The 21,961-nt window shown below is 38.8% G+C and overlaps 1 protein-coding gene across 10 annotated transcripts in view; it reads left to right on the top strand.

The window, feature by feature from the left end:
• The window catches only part of RALGPS1 (Ral GEF with PH domain and SH3 binding motif 1), a 75,234-nt gene extending 53,845 nt beyond the window's left edge, over nt 1-21,389 (top strand). For 3 of the 10 annotated variants that reach the window (XM_030961709.1, XM_030961707.1, XM_030961708.1), the window contains 10 exons: nt 10,370-10,496; nt 11,053-11,204; nt 12,400-12,451; nt 12,707-12,787; nt 13,685-13,790; nt 14,846-14,938; nt 15,113-15,218; nt 16,570-16,661; nt 20,958-21,039; nt 21,119-21,389. In XM_030961709.1, coding sequence (XP_030817569.1) covers nt 10,370-10,496; nt 11,053-11,204; nt 12,400-12,451; nt 12,707-12,787; nt 13,685-13,790; nt 14,846-14,938; nt 15,113-15,218; nt 16,570-16,661; nt 20,958-21,023 — 875 coding nt within the window. In that variant the 3' untranslated portion in view covers nt 21,024-21,039; nt 21,119-21,389. Of the gene's footprint in view, nt 1-10,369; nt 10,497-11,052; nt 11,205-12,399; nt 12,452-12,706; nt 12,788-13,684; nt 13,791-14,845; nt 14,939-15,112; nt 15,219-15,841; nt 16,378-16,569; nt 16,662-17,049; nt 20,140-20,957; nt 21,040-21,118 lie in introns of those variants that run through there. The other 7 variants (XR_004061230.1, XR_004061229.1, XM_030961711.1 and 4 more) reach the window with 7 other exon arrangements.
• The last annotated feature ends 572 nt before the right edge of the window (nt 21,390-21,961 follow it).

Here is a 21,961-nt window from a genome sequence, read left to right as displayed (position 1 = left end):
TCCTAGCAGCATGGCATGTGATCGTCGCCGGTACTCTGTAAGTCTTAATCAAGGGCTGAGACCTTACTAGAACTCTAATGGAAGGCAAATAAAAATACAGTTCCAAAGTTGGAAACAAGAATTTTGAACTTGTCTGATCTAGGTAAGGAATACAGCATGATACTGCAGTGAGCTTAGCTGGAGTCCACAAAAATTGATTGGGACAATGTTCAGCAGTACCTACTTCATTGAATATGGGATCCTATAGTATCTGGTAGTGTTATGAGAGGGTGAATTTTCTCTTCTGAGTCTGCAGTGCCCTTAAGTGCTCTCTAAGGTTGTTTTACTCAGAGTGAGAATTAATGTGATGACTAGAAACCAAGTGCTGAGTCATTCCCATTGCTCCATTCTTCTGTTAGTATTTCCTTCGAAAGCTTGACCCTTTTGTGGACTGCTGTATTTATTTCTTGCTCAGCTAGAGAATTCTCACTTACTGCCAGTTAGACAATTAATGCCATCGGCATTTTGTAATACCCACAGGAATTTTTCAGTGAGCTGCACCTGTGTGACTGGAAAAATGCTACTAAATGGAATCGAGTACATTTTACTGAAAATATATTTTACTGAAAGGAGAAGGTTTATTAAGTAAGTTAGCATGAATTCAAATTGAAATCTAACTAACCATGAAGGCAATTAATTTATTGTTTATTTCACAACATTAATAAATAGAAGTATTGCCATATGTTAGTTTTGAGTAATTCTGAACAAAAATACTCAGATATTAGTAATGAGATATTTGAACATGGAGAATTAAAAATAGCACATTTACAGGTATTGCTGTCAATTTTATTTGGATTCAAATTATACCTTAAAATTAATTCCACTTTGGACATTGTATGCCAGAAGTAAGTCCTTGGCAGGTGATAAGCTACAATGATAATAGATGATCTCAAAATACTTTGGGCAGTAGTTTAATGTTCCAGTTAATAGTTTAAGGCATGGGAGTTTGATAATAGTGATTTAAAGTTAAAGGTTCTTAGCCCATAAGGCCAGTCATCAGTTGAGTTGTCTCGATAGTACAAAGGTTAATACATTACTAATAGCAATAAGTCTAGTTGAGTTTTGCCTGTGACATGCTGCCTCCTTAGAGATCAGCATGTGTTTCCAGAGACAGGAAAAAAGTTCAATGTCATTGGTAATAATTCCAAAGCCTATAATGGGATTAAGTGCAGGGAATAGTGTCATCTATGTGTTCTAAAATGTAATTGCATGTGTTGATGATGGAAATTGATTTTACTTGCCAGCACTGTGAATTTATCTTCCACCCAGTTTTCTCTCTTTCAAAAAAAAATATTAACAGTTTACTGTAGCCAGAGACATTGTGGGTTTCTTTTTTTCAGTTAAGTCCTGCAGCATTTCTATTTGCAAAGTGCTGGAGAAAACCATGTGTCCATTTTCCACTTCTTTTGCCAACTAGTTTTCCAGTAAATTCAAACAGGAGGCAGGCATCTGATTAAAGTGACTGTCTCACAACAAGCTATGTTTTGTCTATTAGTGGCTAAAAGGGCCTCATTTAATTACCAAATGCATATATAATTGTGAATAGTGCTTTCACAGGAAGATTTAATGTCTTCCATAATGCTGCAGAGATTCTTGTCCCTGGCAAGTATCTTTTAAGAGCTTTAAGCAGTTAAGTTGAATGCTTTCGGGAACCGTGTGATTCACACAACTTCCTTGGCAGCAGCTTAAGTCTGTTCATTCTGCCTTGCTGTGGTTTGAGAGAGAGAGAATGGAGCTGGAGAGCTTATAGTATGCTAACTGTTCACAGTTTCTAGTTGAATTAGCTGTAAAAGACATCTCTGTTCCTGCAGTGTTAGCTGAAAGGTGCTTGTCATTTATGGTATGGCTGTTAGGTTGTTTTGGAAGGTATAACTCAATAGAATTTCCCAGAACAAAGGAAAAGATTTAATGGAATATATGGTAAATGTAAGCCTTCTAAGCAACTGAAGTTCCTCAGAACTTGCACACCACGTGTAGCTCAGTAGAGAAATGTTCTGTTATGCATACTCTTTCTCATCATGTTATTTGGAAAAGTTCAGGGTGCAGTGCTAAGCAGAATATGCAAAGTGGTTCACTCATTCTCTGGAATGTAGCATATTTACTCTGTCTTGAAAAACAATATAAAAAGTTCAAATAATGGTAAAATAATTACCTTATCCAGAAAATTGTATCTAATACTAAGTGAGTCAAAGACTGGTTGTAACAATTCTGTGATTTTTAATGAACCCCTTCATTAAAATTAACACCTAGCATTAAATTTTAGCAACAGCCAGGCCTCTGCTGTGGGTAGCCCTTATTTTGGGGCATTTGTTATCATTTGTTATGCAGTAGTCAGGGATGGACCCTCACCCCCCCCTCTTTATTTTTTTTTTCCTTTTTGTTTTTTCCCCCAAATAGGTCTTGGTGTAATTCTTGAGGGGAAAATAATTCGACCAGAGGTTGTAGCAGGCAGTTCGGCAGAGGAGAGGAGTCGATCCCCTCAAACGTCCCAGCTAGCGAGTCCTGCACCTGCTAGCAGCCGGTGGGGTGCTGTCCCACTCTCGGGCCCTTGGCAAGGGACAGCGCCTAAGGGTAGCAATCCGCGCTGTGGCAAAGACTGCTTCCTTGCAGGACGTGGCCAGCCCAACTACAGCAACAGGAACAGACAAGCGTGACTCTCTGGTCGTGGCGAAATCCAAGGTTTATTGTAGTCCAACACAGGGAGGGAGGGACAAGTAAACCACCGGGGAGCAAAGGAAGAGAGAGCCCTGAGGGAGGGGTTACATGGGGTTATAAAGGGAGAGGGGATAGGGGTGTAACCGTCCTCGGGCAAATCAAAATTTCAGAGCATATAACTGACATAAACAGAATGCCATTAGGAACACTGTTGGGGAGGGACCCCGGCCCCTGGACCAATCACTCAATGCCCAGAGAAGAAGATTCTAGAGAAGGGTGTGGGGCTAAACAGTGACTGGCAGGGAGCCGGGGAGGAGTATAACAAAAGATACATCAGACAACCATGGTAACTGGGGAGGGGTTTGGGAGACTGATAGAGGAATGGCGGGAAGGAGAATGGTTGGGCAGAACCATTTAACTTAACTGGGAGGAGAAACAGAATAAACTAACAGAACAAACCACAAGAAGAGGTTTTCTGTTACCATCATACCAGGAATGTGGAATAATTAATCTGAAACAGGTATAATCTCTTCTTGTTACTCGGGTAAAATTCAGCCCGTATTGCCAAGTCCATTCAGTTTTGAGAGCTAGCTCATAACAAACTTTTAGAGTATATATTTTAATTAATTAGAAGAGGTCAATTATTGGATGTAGAGTATGTGATATATAGGAGTTGAAAATCTAGAAACAGAAGGAAGAAAGACTGGGGATGTTTGCACATTTGTAACCCTCTGAATTAACTATACTACATTAGTGATATCTCGACAGCAGTTACAGCATTTTATAATAAAAAAAACCCACGCCATTATTTTCCATGTAAACACTGAGTTTGACATTTAGTTTTGCCATTTGTTTTACTGGTTGCTTTGGCAACTAATAAATAGTTTGTGTTAAGTGCTTTAGCAGCCAGTCATTCTGTGGAAATGAGGATTGTCTAATCCTTGTGCGAGTTCTTGGTCATTCCTTCATGTGCACCATGTCTGCTTTTCTTACACAGGACTTAGGGTAGAAATGGAAGAACTAAGTTTTCTTCACATAAATTTACAGACTGTGCAGAAAACTTTACTCTTTGGTTTACATTCTCTTCCTCTGTGATACTTTCCTGAAAAACTTTTACAACTCATTGGAGTATTTTTGAAACAAATCAATACCAGACAAATCAGTGGATTCACATGTTATCAACTACCAAATCCAGCTGGAATTAGTGTACTGCGGGTTTTTTCTTAACATACCAGAGCTTCACAAAAATTGTAGAAGAATATTCTGTCAAAACAAATATGAATTTTCCATGGAGGGAATGATTTGGCTCAGTTTTTAACTTCCTCGCTTTCTATTACTTTCTGTGCCTCCTTACCAAACAAGTCTAATGTCCTAGTTCATTGATGCTTATTTTAACTACCAAGCTATTGTCCTGAGGAATGTTACAAATATAGACCAGCCAGAGGACAAAGGGCTTTTCTGCCTTGTTTTTTTGAGGCTTAGTTGGTTTTGGTCTTTTGCTTTTGACTCTTTTTTCACAGCAGTCACCTGAAATAGTTTCTGTAAAAAGTTGGGGTTGGTTTTTTTTGTTTTTTTTTTTTTTTTGATTGATTGGTTAATGTATTTGGTTGAACCCAAACTTTAGTTTCCCTGCAGCTATGGCTATGTCTTCATTGCCAATCTTGATGTCACCCAAGCCCATATACTGCCTTGGTTGTAGATCCAACTGCAAAAACATCAGTGTTTTTGCTGAAGTGTAAGTCTGAAGTTTGCACATTCCACTGGTACAGAATATGTAACACAAATGCTGACAATTAGTGATTCCATAAAAGTGTCACTAAAATTGAAAATACCACTTCTATGCAGGAATTATTTGAAGGAAATACACTCAAGTGTGCTTACTGTGCAGTTAGAAGTACGTGTGTGTGTGTGAGTGTGTGTGTGTGACAGCTTTTGGGGAGCTTGGAGGAGCATGGGGAAGTTCAGTCAAGAACTCAGATTCTTGTTTTTAGTTTGCTCTTGTCTGAGAAGCAGCCATAACAACATTACATATTGTATACATTAGTAGCCTTTTGTTGAATTGTAAAGTAATACTCTGAAAATTAAAACTGCTCTTTTACAATAGCCATCGTTCTAGGTGTAATTTTTTTCTGTCATTCTTGATTCTGTGCACAAAATTAATCTAAAGTTATTGATGATTCTGTGCACAAAATTAATCTAAAGTTATTGATTGTGTATTTTGTAAGTAGGTATTTCTATTTGCAAGTTTTAATTATCACATACTGATTAAAATGGAAACAGAGCAGTGAAAATTTACAGTGAATATTTAACTAGAGAGTCTGTAGATTGGAATGTCTATTTTTTAGAAACAGAGCTAGTAAGTTTTACTTCTTAACTGCTCAGCAAAAAATAGTGAATAGTTGAGACTGTTCTACTTTCCTGAAAAATCACTCAGTTCTTCATCATATAATATGCAACTCATTTTCAGTTTTTAGTTTGCATATCTAGTACTGGTTTATTGATAGCTTTTTAGTGGAGAAAAATTGTGAACTGTAACTCCCTCACCCTCTGCTTTTTTTAAAAGCTCTGGAGACTGTAAATGTTCACATGTTTTACTGAAGGATTGCAAAAGTAACATTCATTTATAACATTTGAAGGATTATTCATGGAAGAATTATGCAAAGGAAAAAACAGTGAGATCCTTTGGGATATGTGTAAACTTTTCCAAATGTTCTTGCCACAGATCTCTGAACAGCATTTGACTTGCTCTGATGAAGTTGTCTCACATTCCCTAATGCAAACACATTTTTAATAACATTTTAATATTTTTATACATCATTCCTGTGCATGTCAGCATAATCTTGAAAATGCTGCTGAGAAATAATGAAAACCAAACTAACCCTTGTTCATGCCAGCTGACTGGAAAATCCTGCTAAGAGTGCTTTGTCTCCATGAAAGGCAAAATAACAGAGTAGCAATCATGGTAACAGTATGCACTAGGAGTGGAGCCAGAAGAGTAAAGACAAGAGTTAGCAGTAGCAGATGACTTCACTTATTGGAAAAAAGGGGCAAAATAACTCAATCCCAAATGAATTTAAGTATTGGAATTTTGTTATCAGCAGTATCAGGCATAACTTCCCCAGCTAATTGCTCAGCAGTCTGGTATGTCCATAAACATCCCTTGGTCTGTGCAGTTGTCATCAGTATCTGACTGCTTACCCTCTTTGGCATCCTTCTTGACATGGGCTCTCTTTGTCTCTTACTCCTTTACAGAAATGAGGTCATCTGCTCTATGCCCCATAACTCATGCTGACACTCACTACACCCCAGATTTCTTGCTGAACTAAGTGTAGCCAGCTGAAGAGAACTCTATAAACTTCACCATTCTTCTTCATAGACATTTGGCAGCAGAGCAGATATAAAGATTATGTAAAGATGTTTCAGTTCAGATTCTTATTGAATCTGAATAAGAATTGATGCAGCAGCACATGGCTAACAGAGCTAAACTGTATGGATTTCCTTCTCTTGCCTTGGAGAAAAGGAGGATGCAGAACTACATTGAAAATGGTCAGTCCAACCATAGTAATACCAGCACAGATGATATTTCTGTTTTCATCTGGTCCCACAAAGCATTCTGTTTTCTGCCATCAGGATCTTCACTGAAGACACCTAACTGGGAATTTGAATAAGTCACTGCATAGCTGGAAGAGACCACAGTGGGTCATCTAGTCCAAGCTCCCTGTTCAAGTAGGGTCATCCTACAGCACATGGCACAGGACTGTGTCAGATGGCTCTGGAATACCTCCAATGAAGGAAGTTCCACAAGGTCTCTCTAGGCCGTGTGTTCCAGTGGTCTGTCAATCTGGGTCCATTTCCTTCTTAGACAGGACTGATGCAAGCAATTGTGATTGCCATATGTAATAGCAAGGAAGCCAAGCTGGACTGTTGTCTTAAGTTCTAAGACTCTTACACCTATTTCCGCAAACTCTGTCACCTTTGACATGTCACACCTTAAGCCTGGCAATATTTTTTGTGAACTGAAACTTTAGTCCCTAATATTATTTTTATATTATTCATAATATTCCCTAGTATTATATTATAATCTGAGATGTGGAGTCCTTTTAGACATGCTACATAATTTGTTTCAGGAGGAGTGTGGCAGTTTATCAAACTTTTTCTGTTTAAAGCTGTCCGGGTAATAAAAGCTCTCACTTAAATCAAGCAATTATCATCTTTATAATGATCAATCTTTAGATGCAATCATATTAGAGTAAATTTCAGTCCACGCTCCCTAAAGAGAGGGAGAAAAAAAGGGAGTGTAGAGCGAAAAGTCTCAAACTATTATTTCTTGCTAGATAATATCTCTTACTCTTTGTAGGTTTTGATAGTAACATTTGAACCTACCTGGAGTCAAATCCAGCCAGCTTTGATTTTGTAATAACTTGATTACAAACTTTTGTTATAACTTGATTGTCAGCACTGGACTTGTTCTTTTGCTGTTCTTTCGCTGTTCTTTCTGATAAAGTAATTTTGAGGGAGTCTCATGCTTTTGTTTTGTTGCATATCAGTGCTTTGGAACAAAATTAATCAAACTGCTTTCAGGTCTCTGATTCTCCACTGTGAGAAACGTAACCTTTAAACTATTATGTGTTACAAAATTTAACAGTTATTTCTATATATGGCACAATGTCTGTGTGAAAAAGCACTCCACTATACTGATAATCCCCTAGGGCCATGCTTTAAGATTGCTACTATTTCACAGGCTGTGGTTTCAGTAACTTGTTAAAAATAATACTTCAGTAGCATTCAGTGAACTTAAAAGAACTTAATGTCATCCACTTGAAAAAAAACTTAATGTAAATCAAGATTGAGAACTGGCATCAGAAACACCTGAATGACACAGCAGGAAGCAATATAAAAATGAACAAATCCTGCAACCAAATTAAGGGACAAGCCTCAGAGTGGGCATATTAACGCTGAAGTTTATGCTGAGTTTCAGAGTAAACTCTTGCTGATAAATGCTCATAATTTTCAGGGAAATTCTCTTTTAGCTGCCACTGTCTTTATCCTGGGTTTCAGTTCCAATATATTTTAGGCTTCTTAGCAGGTAATAAATACCTCAATAGTCCTAAGTATTTTCCTGTTCACAAGTTGAAAAATATCTGATGGAAAGGCACTACAAAGAAAGCATGTAGAGCAAACTCCTTTTTTGGGAACCTAATCCATCAGAAGAACTGGAGGTTTTCAAACTAAAGAACTTGTAATCATTTCTGAAACTTCTGAAGGCATTTGTTTTGTCTCTGCATAAATTTTAATTTGTAATGAAAATCCATGGTAAAAGACTTTAGTGAAATGTATGTTCTTGCTACTAATGCAGCAGATAAGATTATTCAGACCTAATGGTGAATTATGAATCCATACAGTTTTTACATTAAACTAGGCAACACATAATTGCATTCATAATCATACATTTTCTTGCCCTAATTTGTGCTTCACCTCCATAGCAGAAATGGAAGATGAACTGCTTTGGTTTTAGGGAAGAAGCTTCCAGTGTTGTGTTACAGCCCAAATGCATCAAAATTTTAATTGTATGTGCAGCAAGAACGTTGTACTGGGCCCTCTCCAACATCCCAGATGTGCGTCTTTAGGTGAATCTCTGGAGGAAGTAATGACCGAAAGTCCATTTTTTAAAACTGCACATGGCCATTAGGTATAAGACCTTCTCTGAAGCTGCATATGCCAGTGACTGATGCTATGACTGTTGTGTTTCACAAATTTACAGTTGTGTGATGGTAGCAAAGATGGGCAGGAAAAAATGCTGTCCTGATGATATATATGAATGAGGCAGAAAACATGCTTAAAAACTGCTTCGTCTTTGTTCTCCTACTAAATTGATGGTCTGATGAATAATACTACTGAAGGTTCCTCTAACAAACTTGTCCCCTCCTCTCTGTATTGCTAAAATAAGTTGGGTCTTTTTTGCTTGTCTTGGGGCTCCCTTCATTATTAATTGAGCAGCATAATGACCTGTTTGCTCAAATGTGCAGAATATTGTGGATTAAATCTTTTCCCTTACTGCTAGGGAATACCCTTTGCAATTTTTCCTAGTTACAATCCAGTTCACAGTGAAATTCCAGAGTCTGGGCTATGGTGAAATAAAAAGACAAATAATTTGGAATTAATTTCTTTGTTTCCTACAGCTTGACATAAGTCTATATTGCAGAGTGAGTATGGGCAGGAAAGCATCTTGCATTTATTTGGGTTTTTTTTTGCCTCTTACTGGGACAAACTCATTACTGGTTCTCCTGTTTCTTCTTGTGTGTCATGAATCCTCAGTTCAAGACAGAAGAAGATGATACCTTCCTTTAGGGTGCTTCAGGGTGGAGAGAGCAGCCTGTATAACAAATAGAAACAGAATGTCTCAAGTAAGGAGAGACCTCTAAGGATCATTAAGTCCAACTTCCTGCTCCTTGCAGGGCTCCGTAAAACTAAATTATATCACTAAGAGTGTTGTGATATAACCAGACTCACCTTGTACTCTGACAGTCTTGGTGCCATGACCACTTCCCTGGGAAGTTTTGTCTCTCAGAACCATTTCTGTTAAAAGTTCGTGTTCATCCTGTTGTCAAACTGTGCTGTGGAATGTTGGTGTTTTGGATTGGTTTTGAGTTTGTTTTTTTTTTTCTGTTTCAGTTTATTACTTATTTGATGCCAGACACTTTTATTAAGATTCTGATGATGGTTGTACATGGCTTTTCACATCACAAAGTTTATTCTTGTGTCAACCTCTTAATGAGTGGTTTTGGTAAGAGTCCAGAAGCTGACTAAGAGGGGGTGCTGGAACCTCCAAGAAGGGATTTTTGTAATGTAGAGGAAAGTCTGTTCTGCTAGTACCTGGACTGTCCCAAGGAGAGAGATATGGGGCAGATGGCGACTTCGATGACCACTGTTCCTACTTTCATTGCAAGCACCAATGCCATAACTAAGTGGTTAAAAGCAAAATCTCAGCTGTTTTCTGTGAAGCCAAGAAGAGACTGGCATTTACTGAGGATGATGATAGTCTGTGTTTTCCACTGTATTGCAAAGGTCACTGCCTGCCTTTTGTGAACAGCATCGAGGAGCTGGAACAAAACCATGTTTTCTGTGAGGCCTCATAAAATCTGTAAATTGAGAGGAAGAATGATCGCAGTGAGACATCTCTAGAGCTCATAGATGTTTGAGAAGTAATGCATCTCTCCATCCATTAGGGATATGAAGAGCCTTTGGTTTTTCTTACATGCTCAAGCTGTGAGTCAGTATGAGCAGATTGTTTACAGTTTATTCACAATATGAAGTTGTGAACAAAATTCAAAACACATGTGAACGTTCCTGTTCACACCTGAAGTACAAACTGACTTTATGGCTCTGCATATTACACTTTGGCACATCCACCTATTTTAAGGATGCCGAGAGTTTTTGTAGTTCATTGTTAAAAGTATGAGCAAAACTATTTTAAAAATTACTCCAGGGAGTTCAAGATTATGGAGATGAATTTATAATAAAAATGGATGGTGTAACCCTAATGGGCAAGAAACAGTGCTTCAGAAATGGTGCCATTTGGTTATCTGTAAAAATTAATTTTAATCTGTTCCTAAACACGCCATTGAAATTTCTGGGATTTGCATCAGTCCAGTGTTAAATAATCTCTGTCTTTTAGGTCCATCTGACATGTCAGTAGTTATGAAATTCAGCAGGAGACCCACATGTCCTGATGCCTCAGTTGCAGCAAGTCTACCTACGCCTCCTGTACCAAGGCACCGGAAGAGCCACAGCCTAGGAAACAAGTGTGTAATCCCAGCTGTCTCATGCTCAGGCAGTTACATGTGTCACAAAAATTTAAGATAGTAGCAGAGAACATGCTAGTATTTGTCCTTTCCATTTCTTGTATTGCAAAAGTGTTTCAAGCTCTAGTATGTATTCCCCAGGTTTTCTCTTGACACTTTGGTTATTTTTGCTGACTCTATTCTCTGCTAGCGCCAGGCACTGGCAATACTTGAAAGCTGCTTATCCACCTTGGTCTGTGGATTCCTGTTGTGTCTCCTTTTTCTAGGTTTCTGCTTTTGCTGCCACCAAGGATGTTCACGTTTTGTACAGAGAAGTCGAAACATTTACAATTTCCCAGCTACAGAAATTTAATAATTGTTACTGACAAAGAGAAGTAAAATCTGAAACGCATTTTGATAGTAAAGGAGCATATGTACAGTACATGGTAGCGTATAATTGCCTGCTCCTTAATAACTGGCTGATGGGGCAGAGGCTTAGTGGAAATAATGTGAGCCAAGGGTTGCTGTTAGATGACATAAGAGGGGTTTCACGTTTTTCTTTTCTTCCATGTTCCAGTATGATGTGTCAGTTGAGCGTCGTGGAGAGCAAAAGCGCCACCTTCCCGACGGAGCGGCCACGGCACCTGCTGGATGACAGTGTCCTGGAGTGTCACAGCCCAGCGCGTGGCCACACGCCCAGCGCGCGCCTTGCCAACGGCCTCTCCATAGGTATGTCTGGGGAGTGACACCCCTGCTCCTGTCCCCAGGACGCTGCCGAGTCACAGATATCTGAAAGCAGAGAATTAGGAAGATCATTAGTTCCCTTGCAAAGACTGATTGTTTTCATGGATGGAAGCAGATCAGAACTGCTGCCTGGTCAATGTAACATCAGTTTTCCTTGATTATCCACTGATGCTTTTGGCAAAAGTGGCATGAAAGAAGATTGGTTTTGTAGATGCTCGGTGTGTGACACAAAGTGTTTATCAGCTTTTACCAGGGGGAAAGTGGATATGTATTTTAAAAGCTGCCTTTACACAAATAAAGCTTTAATTTTAACTATTTGTTTTAGAAGATGGGGGATTTATTTGGTAGTACTCTCTAAGACTTATAAAGAAACGTAAAATGAACACATTATGGTATTATAATTAATAAAGAAATTATTATAATATCAAAAAAGTGATCAAGAATCTGTGTTCTAAGCAAGAGAAAGCTACCTTTTAAGAGACTCAGGCAATTTCTAGAATAAGAAATTGACTGTGAAAGATAGCCCATTACTTGACTAAGAGTTGGACACTGAGATGATCTTTCCACGTCTGAAAATACAGGAACAGCTCAGTGTGTTAAAACTGAGCATTAGAAGATCAGTCCTGGGCAAATTAAAACTGTGAGCTAAATAGTTGTGCCAGAAAAGGAGGGACAAATGGATGATGGGCTTGAAGGAACTTTAGTTATGAATACCATCATATATGTATATATTTTAATAATTCTTAGCAGCAGCAAACAGCTGATATATCCTCTATTAGAGGTGTGTTTGCTTCTTGAAAATAAACCATGATACCACATCTAATAACTTCAATTGACTTATGGATATTGTGCTAGAAATATTGTCTTACAAAGGAGCTGGATTTTATGTACCTGAAGTGCTCAGGTTCTGAAGTAGGAGCATGATGAAAATAAAAGTAATGGTATTAAAACACAGCAATAACATGAGTTAAGAGTGAGATACTCTAAATGGAGAGGCTTATGTAAGCCTCTTCCAACTAAAGATTTTACCATGAACTCTAAACACTTCTTTAAAACATGATTTGAGTAAGCGGTGTCCACAGTACTGTACAAAAGAGTATTCTGGTGATCCACATACATTGGCTTTGTATTTTCCCATGGGTGGTTTTCTTACTCCTTCTCTGTACTACTCTCTTTCTAGATAGCAGTGAAAGCTCAGAATTTAGTGAGGACCTGCCGTCAGGGCTTGAAAGGTGAGTTAGTCTTCATGTACACTCACTGAGCACTCTACAGACTTAGCTAAGAAATTCACAAATGATCCCTAACATAGGTAAGCCCTAAATCAATAGTTATTTTTATCAAATTATTGATTAGTTAGGAAAAAATGGCAAACATTTTGAAATAAAGCACTGTAAAGGTATTGGACCTGAAAAGATTAGGAGCTATCTCTATCATATTTACCAAACCCTAAAGAATGCCCCTCATCAGATATTTGCATTCACAAACAGGGGTCGTTTATATGCCACGCTGGGGCCTAACTGGAGGGTACCACTCAGGAATTCTCCTCGGAGTCGAAGCTGTGTCTACAGGTACAGTTCAGGGTCCGCCTCTTTCATTGTATGGTGCTAAACTTCAATTTGGGTCTTTATGCTTTCCTAGTGTAATGTATTTTGGGTCCAAATATCCTTATATGACCATGACAATTTACGAAGTCTCCCCCTCCTGCTTGTAAGAACTCCTGTTAATGGTAAAGCAGGGTTATGGCCCATTCAGATGAAATTCAGTTTAACTGTTGATTTAACTAATGTTGTCTGGCTTCCATTTTGCAGAAGACTAGGCTTTACTTAGAGTTTTATGAAACCTTTGGGGAGGCAGGTTTGTCATGAAGGCCATCTTTGACTCCCGTTACAAGTGATGATGTTAGAAGGATACCTTCTTGACCCTTTCCCACAATCTGTTTCCTGATTTACCAGACAGCTACCCATAATATCTGTCTGTGTCTGTGTGGTGTGTTGATTTTGTTCAGTAAAAGGGTATGACCTTGGACCTCAAGTAAGAGAGCGAACATCCACAAGCCATATGTAGCAGGTGCTCACAATGTTGCTAGTCACTAAGAAGTGGACTTTCTAGAACCAGGCAATCCATTTACAGATCTAAGAGAGGTGACACTGAAAATTTTATATGGTTTGAAGGATAAAAATCATTCCTTGCATGTATACCTGACCTGAACTTGATAAATTCTGTGATGCTGGCAAATGAAGACATATGTTTGAACAGTTAAGAAAATAGGACCCTGAATCAGTATTCTGCAAATACTGTGATTTGCAGTTTAAATCCAGTCAGATTTTATTTTGTTTAAATTAGTTTGCTTCAGCCATTGTAGAGGTATCGATATAATATAAATTACAGCTGCCTTACTAAATTATATTGCTTACTTATCATCTTTATTCTGCTCAAATACATTGAGGAATGCTTTGTCTCGCCAGCCCAACAGGTGCATGCAGCTGCACAGCAGGTGGTCCCACAGGAGTCATTACTATGGAAGGGCCTTTAAGAAGAAAAACACTGCTCAAAGAAGGCAAGAAACCTACTGTAAGTAATTCTAATTATAATTATTCCTATGGTCCTAATTCATTAGTGGCTGGTTTAATTTTCAGAATTATATTAAACCTGCAGCTTGATACCACACAAAATAATGAGTTTATCAATTGTAATTTTCTGATCAAAGTTATAACCAGGTTGTAACAAGGTTGTAGCATTTGTGTGTTATTTGATATACAGCAGTTTGCAAGTCACGTTTCTAGCTGTGACAGCAGAGCAGGAGTGAAGCAATTGTGTAACCAGCAAGCAGTGTTGTGAGGGCAGAAATAAATCTTGCGGCACTGCTCGATGACCCAGAGCATCCTGATACTTTCCAGATAAATAAGCCTGACAAAGGCAGATATTGCAAGATGGACAATGTCTGCATTACATTTCTGTGACAGGAAGTAGATTAATATCTATTAATGAGCTTGTAGATTATAGAACTTGCAGTGGCACTCATAAAAGACTGAAGAGGGAGCTCTTCAATATGGAATTTTCAAGGAAGGGTACAAATTAAATTGCACGTATTTCTACAATATATTTTGGTGCTTTTGAGATATCGCATTAAAATGGAAAGGCTGCAGGGCAGCCCCCATAGCACCAAAGTCATGGCAATTCATAGTTAACCTGAATTCAACGGTTTCACATGGTTCTAGTCCTATGCATTTGGTAATTTATTTGCTTTCTGTAGAGTCGATTGATGTATTTCACATGCAACCCAGTTCAGTTCAGAGCGAAAAGATTTGAAGAATTGAATTGCAGAGTCAACTCAATAATTTTTTTTAATCAAAAGTCTAAGATCTGTACAGCAGAGGGCTGCACACTATTCTTCTCTAAACAATCAGTACTGATACTTCCATGAGATACCCAACAAAGAAGGATTGTATTCACAGCCAACCATCAAGCTTTAGGCAGCTGAGCTGACTTACACCAGGAGACACTCTTTATCTCCATTCCTTGCTTCTAAAATTAACTTTGGTAGCACTTGGACTTGCCTGTGAATAAATTTTTGAAATGTCAAAGATATGCAGAGTTTTTCCTAATTTTTTTCCTTTTTCATTCAGCTCTCCTCATGGACTAGATACTGGGTCATGCTTTCAGGATCAACTCTTCTGTACTTCGGAGCAAAAGCTTTAAGAGGCACTGAAAGGAAACATGTAAGCTTTAAATTTATTCTAAAACCAAAAATTGAATACTCATAAGTAGATCTGGAAGGGCATCAAAAGTGCACTTTCTGTTCCAGGCTAAGCCATATTTCTGCACAACTTCTGAAGTCAAAAGTTAATCTCTGCTACAGTCTCAGGTATGACCGATTTGTCTGTCTTTTCCAGTATAAATCTACACCTGGGAAAAAAGTCTCCATTGCAGGCTGGATGGTGGCACTGCCCGATGACCCAGAGCATCCTGATATTTTCCAGCTAAATAACCCTGACAAAGGTAGATATTGCAAGATGGACAATGTCTGCATTACATTTCTGTGGCAGGAAGTAGATCAATATCTATTAATGAGCTTGTAGATTACAGAACTTGCAGTGGCACTCATAAAAGACTGAAGAGGGAGCTCTTCAATATGGAATTTTCCAGGGAAGGTACAAATTAAATGGAACATATTTCTACAATATGCTGTGGTGCTCCTGTGCTGCCTGCAGAGATTAATTTCTTTTGACAGTTACTGTAAGTTTTGCAGAAATTTCTCAGCTAATATGAGATTGCAGCACGTCCGTGTATCTCCATACTTGATCTACAAGTCTCTGAATAGCTTTCTTGACTTACACTGAGGCCAATTAAAATATCAAACCATTTACCAAAATAAGTCTGCTAGGTAATTATTACTTTTTAGTAATTAATTTTGCAGTGCCATAACTCATTTCCCTTGATTAAAATTCAAAAGATAAGAAAACTCCTGGAGTTATTTTGCACTTTGAGTGGCTGCTTACAGGTTCTTGAGGCTTTCTCCAGTTTCCATGTTTTCAGCTTTGGTGCTGAATATGGAGTCCCATCTACTCTATGAAGTGCATCATCTGGGAGTTAACTAAAATGCACAAAATATTTGATTGCAGGAAACAATTTGCAGTAGGACATTGAAGAAAACTAAGTTTACAGAAGCCTTGATGAGAAGAAAGCCAGGATTAAATTAGATCTGACCTGCGACGTATGAATGATGCACAGTCCCCAGTTGTGGTATAACCAGAAACATTTATTAAAAGTGTATATAGCTTTATAATATTTTCAGTATCAGATTAGAATATCACGTGCCTGGATAGCCAATACGGTAACTGTTCACGCATCTGTTAACCAATAATATAAGGGATTGCATTCCTAGTATTCACATCAGCCTTTTTCCTTTAAATCAAGTGCTTGTATAACAGTTTTTTCTGCCAACTACTGAGGTTCTGCTCCCTGTTACATTTTAGAAACTTTGTTACATCTCTCCTGCCTTGACTGAATAGTTCTTGTTCTTCTTAACCAAGTGGGCTTTGTTCTCTTATTACTAAGCGTTCTTTGTTTTCTTGCTGCACACCGACCTACATGGTCTTTCCTGTGGCTGTAATTCAGCCGTTCTGCCTAGGAGGCCACATATGTTCTCATACTTGCTTCACCCAAGAATTGCTGGGTAACATGGCTCGCGTGGGCTCTGTTATATTAGCAGCATCAAGTTTGAGCATTTGAGGTGCAAATTAATTTAAGAGTTTAATTCAGGACTTTGGCTTCTGCACAGAAATCAGAGTCCTTTGAAACTACATGTCTGTTTGTAAATTCTGAGTCTTTCATATTCTTATTTTTGTAGGCAATGTTTACAAGTTTCAGACTGGTTCAAGGTTTCATGCAATATTATGGCATAAACATCTGGATGACGCGTGCAAAAGCAACAAGCCTCAGGTAAGGTATTTCTACCCACTTTTTCCTATTTTCCAAAAAATCCTTACTAGAAAAGCTCTTTCAATCTGTTTGCACACACATTCCTGTGGGGACAGACATAATTCCTCATTCTGTATGCTGATCCATTTTTTCAGTGGGAGAAAGAAAGATTATTTAAAATTAGAGAATTCCCATCAAATCAGGTTTTGTGCAGGTCTAGCTATTGGTTTGGTTACCTTAAGAGCATATAACCTCTACTCTCAGTTGCTTCAAGCAAGATAACCTCATCTCTTCTTTAGAAGGGACTGTCTCATGGAAAATGAAAGCAACCATACTAGGATGGACTCAATGATCTTAGAGAGCCTTCCCAAATGTAATGATTCTATGAGTAATTTACAATCTCTTCCAGGTACCTGCTAATCTAATGTCATTCGAATAATTTCCTCTCCTACCTGGTGTGACTTCAAGTGCCAAACTGAAGAAACAGGTTATTGTTCTCTAAAGAGGAAGAGGAGAATGGTTTTCCTGACGTGAGCCAGCCACAGATATTTCAGCACTTTCCTATGTAACTTGAAAGTGATTCTGACATAGCTTTTAAAAACAGAAAGTGAATGTTATCCCTAGGACCAGATAAAGTCTCACGCACTGAGTGAAAGCAGACAAGTTAGATGGACAGAAGATTAATCCTCACTCCTGCAGGATTCTAGAGCCCTCAACTATTTGTGGTCAGAGACTGCATGAACTGATATTTGGCCGCAAACTGAACGTTATATCTTCTGCCTGTTCTTTTTCAAATGGTTCTTTTTATTGTTAAGCTGCTTTGTGTGACTGAAGAATATTTGGCCCATGTTGGGTTTCAGTTCTTTCTAATGCACAGAATGATTGACAGTGTTAACTTGCTCCAAAGTGTCAATTAGAATAGAAAATTGTGGAACAACATTTTTATAACCTAAGTGCACTGAGCTGCTTGGCAATGTGGCTGCCTCAAATTTTCTATCAAATCTCTGGACAATATGCTGTTCATATTTGAGCTATTTGGGAAAAAAGTATTTTGGCATAGGACAGTTGGGTTTCTTTTTCATTCAGTTATTTTGCTCAGGAATACACTGGTAATAGATTTAAGGCTGTTTAAATTTATGTTGTGCTGAAGTTTGTCTTTCATTCTTTTACCAGTGGCATAGTTGCTCATAAATTTGGTGTTTTGGTTCAGTCTGAACGTTGTTCATTTCAAATCCCTTAGCATAAGGAAGCAGGTAATCAGGTGCTTTATATCACATAGTCCTGGCTCAGAATGACTCCATATCATTGTTTCTGTTCTGTCCTTCTGTGGACGACTTGGCTCCATTAAATTCCAGTATGTGTTGTGACTTCAGGACATTAGTACTGGTAGATGGTACTGCTATTATAAAATCATGGTGGCAGTGAAAGACTGTCCAACAGTGGAGCAAGTACAAAGAAGTCTCCACATCAATATCCAGAGAATAAATGAGCAAACAAAAGAAGTGTAACTGGACCTTCTCCTCCGAAGGAACGCTCTCTGTGCTGTATTTCTGCTGTACCCTGGCACTCCTGCAGTCAGAATGGTTTTCTGTTCATATGTTAAATTCATCACTTTCTCTTTTTGAAACTCTTTTGCCATATAGCATCATTATTCTGACTTCATCAATCACCAGAAAACCTCTTCTGACTTTCCTAAGATTGCGTAGAGGAGAAATTGGCAAGTCAGCCTCTAACTTACAAACCAGGAACACCATGAAAGTCAGTTTAAGTGAACAGAACCTCTACTAAAACAACCTCCCTGGCATTAGCAGTATGTATTCTGTGGACTTCCATGATTTTCTACATTTTAATTTTGAAACTTGTCTAACAACAAGGAGAAAAAGCCAACTGTTTTTTAAATGAAGGTCAAAAGTAAATTTATTGTTCTTTTAAGAGTTCATGTTACAATCCTGAAAGCCTAATACATACCAGGTTTTCAACAAAAACAGTTCCTGATAACAGCTGCATTTAGATCCTGGGACATGGGAAAGTGTCAAAATTTATTTGATAACTGAGGAACTCTGTGAAAAGAGTGGTAATTAAAAATATATTTGTATTGTTTTTCTCTTTCTTTGCTAACTTAAGACAACTTTGAACTAGGAAATACATGGTTATGTGCAAGGGCAGAGCATCGAACACCATCAAAGAGGGTATAGAAACTTTTGAACGTGGTAACATCCTGTCAGCAGTAAATTACTTCAGACTGCTAGGCTATGATATAGTCTGAATTATTCTACACCTGTGGATTTTTGTGATTAGTCATCATTGAGATTAACCATCTTTTCCGCATAGCACAATTGTGAAATTGCTGCAGAGTATTGAGAAATTCAGATTGATGGCAGTGAAAGAATAATGACAGCAGTGAAAAAATACTAGTAAAACATCTTACACCAATTTTGAATTAGTCTTTAAGTATTAAACAGTTCCTACCTGCTGATTAGAGGTGTTATGATGCCATTTGGTACCATTTGCTATTACCAGGTACTGCTATGGTTAATTGAAAGCTGCTGTTGAAATACAATAGGTTACCTATCACCACTGATTGTTACAGCATTTCCACAAAAAAAACATCACAAACCATACAAGTTCTCCTCCATCAAAGAGAACAACAACTACAATAGTTATGTAAAAGTAAACATTATAACATAATTGCCATTTTCAGAATTGTGAAGATATAATAACTATAGGTAATATTATTAGTTTATTTAATGTATTAATTTATTTAATTGATTTTTCTTTTTTTATTTATTTAATTATTCGTTATTTATTTATTTAATTAATTTTAATGTAATTCAGAGCCAAAATGCATGTTTTTCCAAATAGCACTAAAATGAGGCAAAGAAACTATTTTCAAAGTGAGACTGACTTGTCACACTATAATGTTAATCAATTTCAACATTTTGGTTTGTTTTGTGTGGAAGCTGTTGCACTATTTTTGGCTGTATTTTCCAGCAGTCCACTGCATGCCATTTGTGTAAAGGATTCTTTCTAAAATTCTTGTGAACTGTCTCACCTGTAAGAACTCTGGTGTTGGAATCTAGGTTTTTGGCAAAGTATTTTGTTACCTCAGTCTTGTATCGAGTTGCTGCATTTTTCAGTTTGTTACATTGATAATAATGATTGTTTTGCTAATTAAATACTTTAATGTAAAAAAAGTTTGTTTACTACAACAGTAATAGCATTTGGTTGTAAGTTTAAAAATGTGCAGGGTATGTATGCTGTTGACAATAAAATATTCTGAAAAAGAATAGGAGAGATACAGAAGGAATGTTTTAGCTCAAAGGCAGCATGCATGTTTTATTTGTGAATGAATGGTAATATAGTTGAACAGACTTTATAGAGCACAGAGTCTAGCCATTTAGTAGTATAAATAAAACAGAATCAACATTTCTAGGGCAAAATTGAAAAAGCCTCCAAATTTGCAGCTTTTTCAAGTGAGATTTTGGAAGTCCAAAGAAGTAGAGACAAATTTAAATTTCTTCACACTTCAAATTTAACTCAGCAGGTTTGCAGATTACACCAGAGTGATGCAGTGGCTACACCTGAAGACTAGGGCCTGGACAAGCTTGATGAGAGGCTCGGGCTGACATAATTCTAATGAAAAGATCAAGAGAAACTCTGCTGGGAAGGACTTGGGGGTGCTGGTGTATGAGAGGCTGGACATGTCCCGGCCATGTGTGCTGGCAGCTCAGAAGGCAGCCATGTCCTGGGCTGCATCAAAAGTAGTGTGGGCAGCAGGGGACAGAGGTGATTCTGCCCCTTCACTCAGCTCTTGTGGGACCCCACGTGGAGTGCTTCAATCAGCTCTCAAGTTCGTGGTATAGGAAAGATGTGAACCTGTTGCAGTGGGTCCAGAGAAGAGCCACAAGAACAATCAGAGAGCCGGAGCACCTCAGCTATGAGGAAAGGCTGAGACAGATGGAATTGTTTAGCCCAGAGAAGATGTGCCAAGGAGATGTTATTGCCATCTCTCAGTACTTTAAGGGGACTTACAAGAAAGATGGGGACAGACTTTTAAGTGGGGCCTGTAGTGATAGAAGAATGGATTATAGTTTTAAACTAAAAGAAGGTTGATTCAGACTAGATACAGGGAAGAATTTTTTTGCAGTGAGGGTAATGCATTTGTGAACTGGATCAATGTATCTAGGAAAAACACTTTCAAATTGGAAAAAATTATTTGGTCCACACAGGGTGGTTGAGGTCTCAGTCTACTATTTTCTACAGGTATTTGCACATGGTTGGGAAGCGCCTAATAGCACTGTTTACATGTCTTTGCAGGAAACTGGTGTGACATACCTCTTATCAAGGATACATCCCTTTGGAGATACACAGCTTTGGCTCTGAAAGAGAACTGTATTGGGTATGCTACAATTTTAAATGTAATAATTACATTTAAAGCATTTCATTGTAATAAGCATTTTATTCTGTGTTCTCCCCAGAAATAAAGACACTCTATGTGGGAGATCTCTATAACTGGAACAAAGGTCCGTAACTCATGGCCTTTGGCACTAGAAAAGAAAACCCCACCACAGAATTCCTACGAATGCCAACCTTGTATTTTATTGCAGAAATGATTCAGCTATCATGTCTATCTCTAAAAGCAGACAGAACTCCAGGACTACTGGATTTTTATCATTGTGTAATTATCAATTTCCCTGTACTTTTTTGAAATTGACTTGCATTTTGAAAATATAATGGCTAGCTTGTGTTTCTCCATTTTACACAAGTTAATTTGACAGTTAGGCATCGGGGTCGAATCCGGAGACCTCCTCGAGAACAGTGCACCACTGCTGATGTCCTTCTTTTGCACTTGTGCCGTCTATGCCGTTCATTTCCAGGATGTGGTGTGTGGGAGCGTTCCCTCCGGCGCACAGCACGTGCACCTGGGTAATCAGCGCTCCGGAGCCGTTGGCGTCCGGATCTGCGGCGGGATGGGCAGGTTCTGCTCCCCAAAATGCGCCGCCGGCACGGACCGGCGGCCTCGCCGCTGACGCGCATTAGCGTCCCGCGGCCGCCGGGTTGCCCCATTCGCGATCTTACATGGGGCCTCCGTCACCGATGCCTCGGGGAACCTGGGAAAGTGGCGGGAGAGGCCAGAGGCGTGGGCCGCGGCCCGCCTCGGGGGTCCTTCCGTCCGAGGCCAATTCCGCCGTCGCTCGCTCCGGTGGGGCCGCTCGCCGACCGTCGGTGCCGATGCCGTGCACAGCAAGCCGCGCAGAGGCACCACCACGGTCCGAAGCGACGAGCAGCCGCCCCAAGCGCGAACAGCCCCACCTGGACCA

This window comes from Camarhynchus parvulus, chromosome 17 (assembly GCF_901933205.1).
Source record: "Camarhynchus parvulus chromosome 17, STF_HiC, whole genome shotgun sequence".
In the NCBI taxonomy this organism is placed as follows: Eukaryota; Metazoa; Chordata; class Aves; order Passeriformes; family Thraupidae; genus Camarhynchus; species Camarhynchus parvulus.
This window is presented reverse-complemented; position numbering and strand designations above follow the sequence as displayed.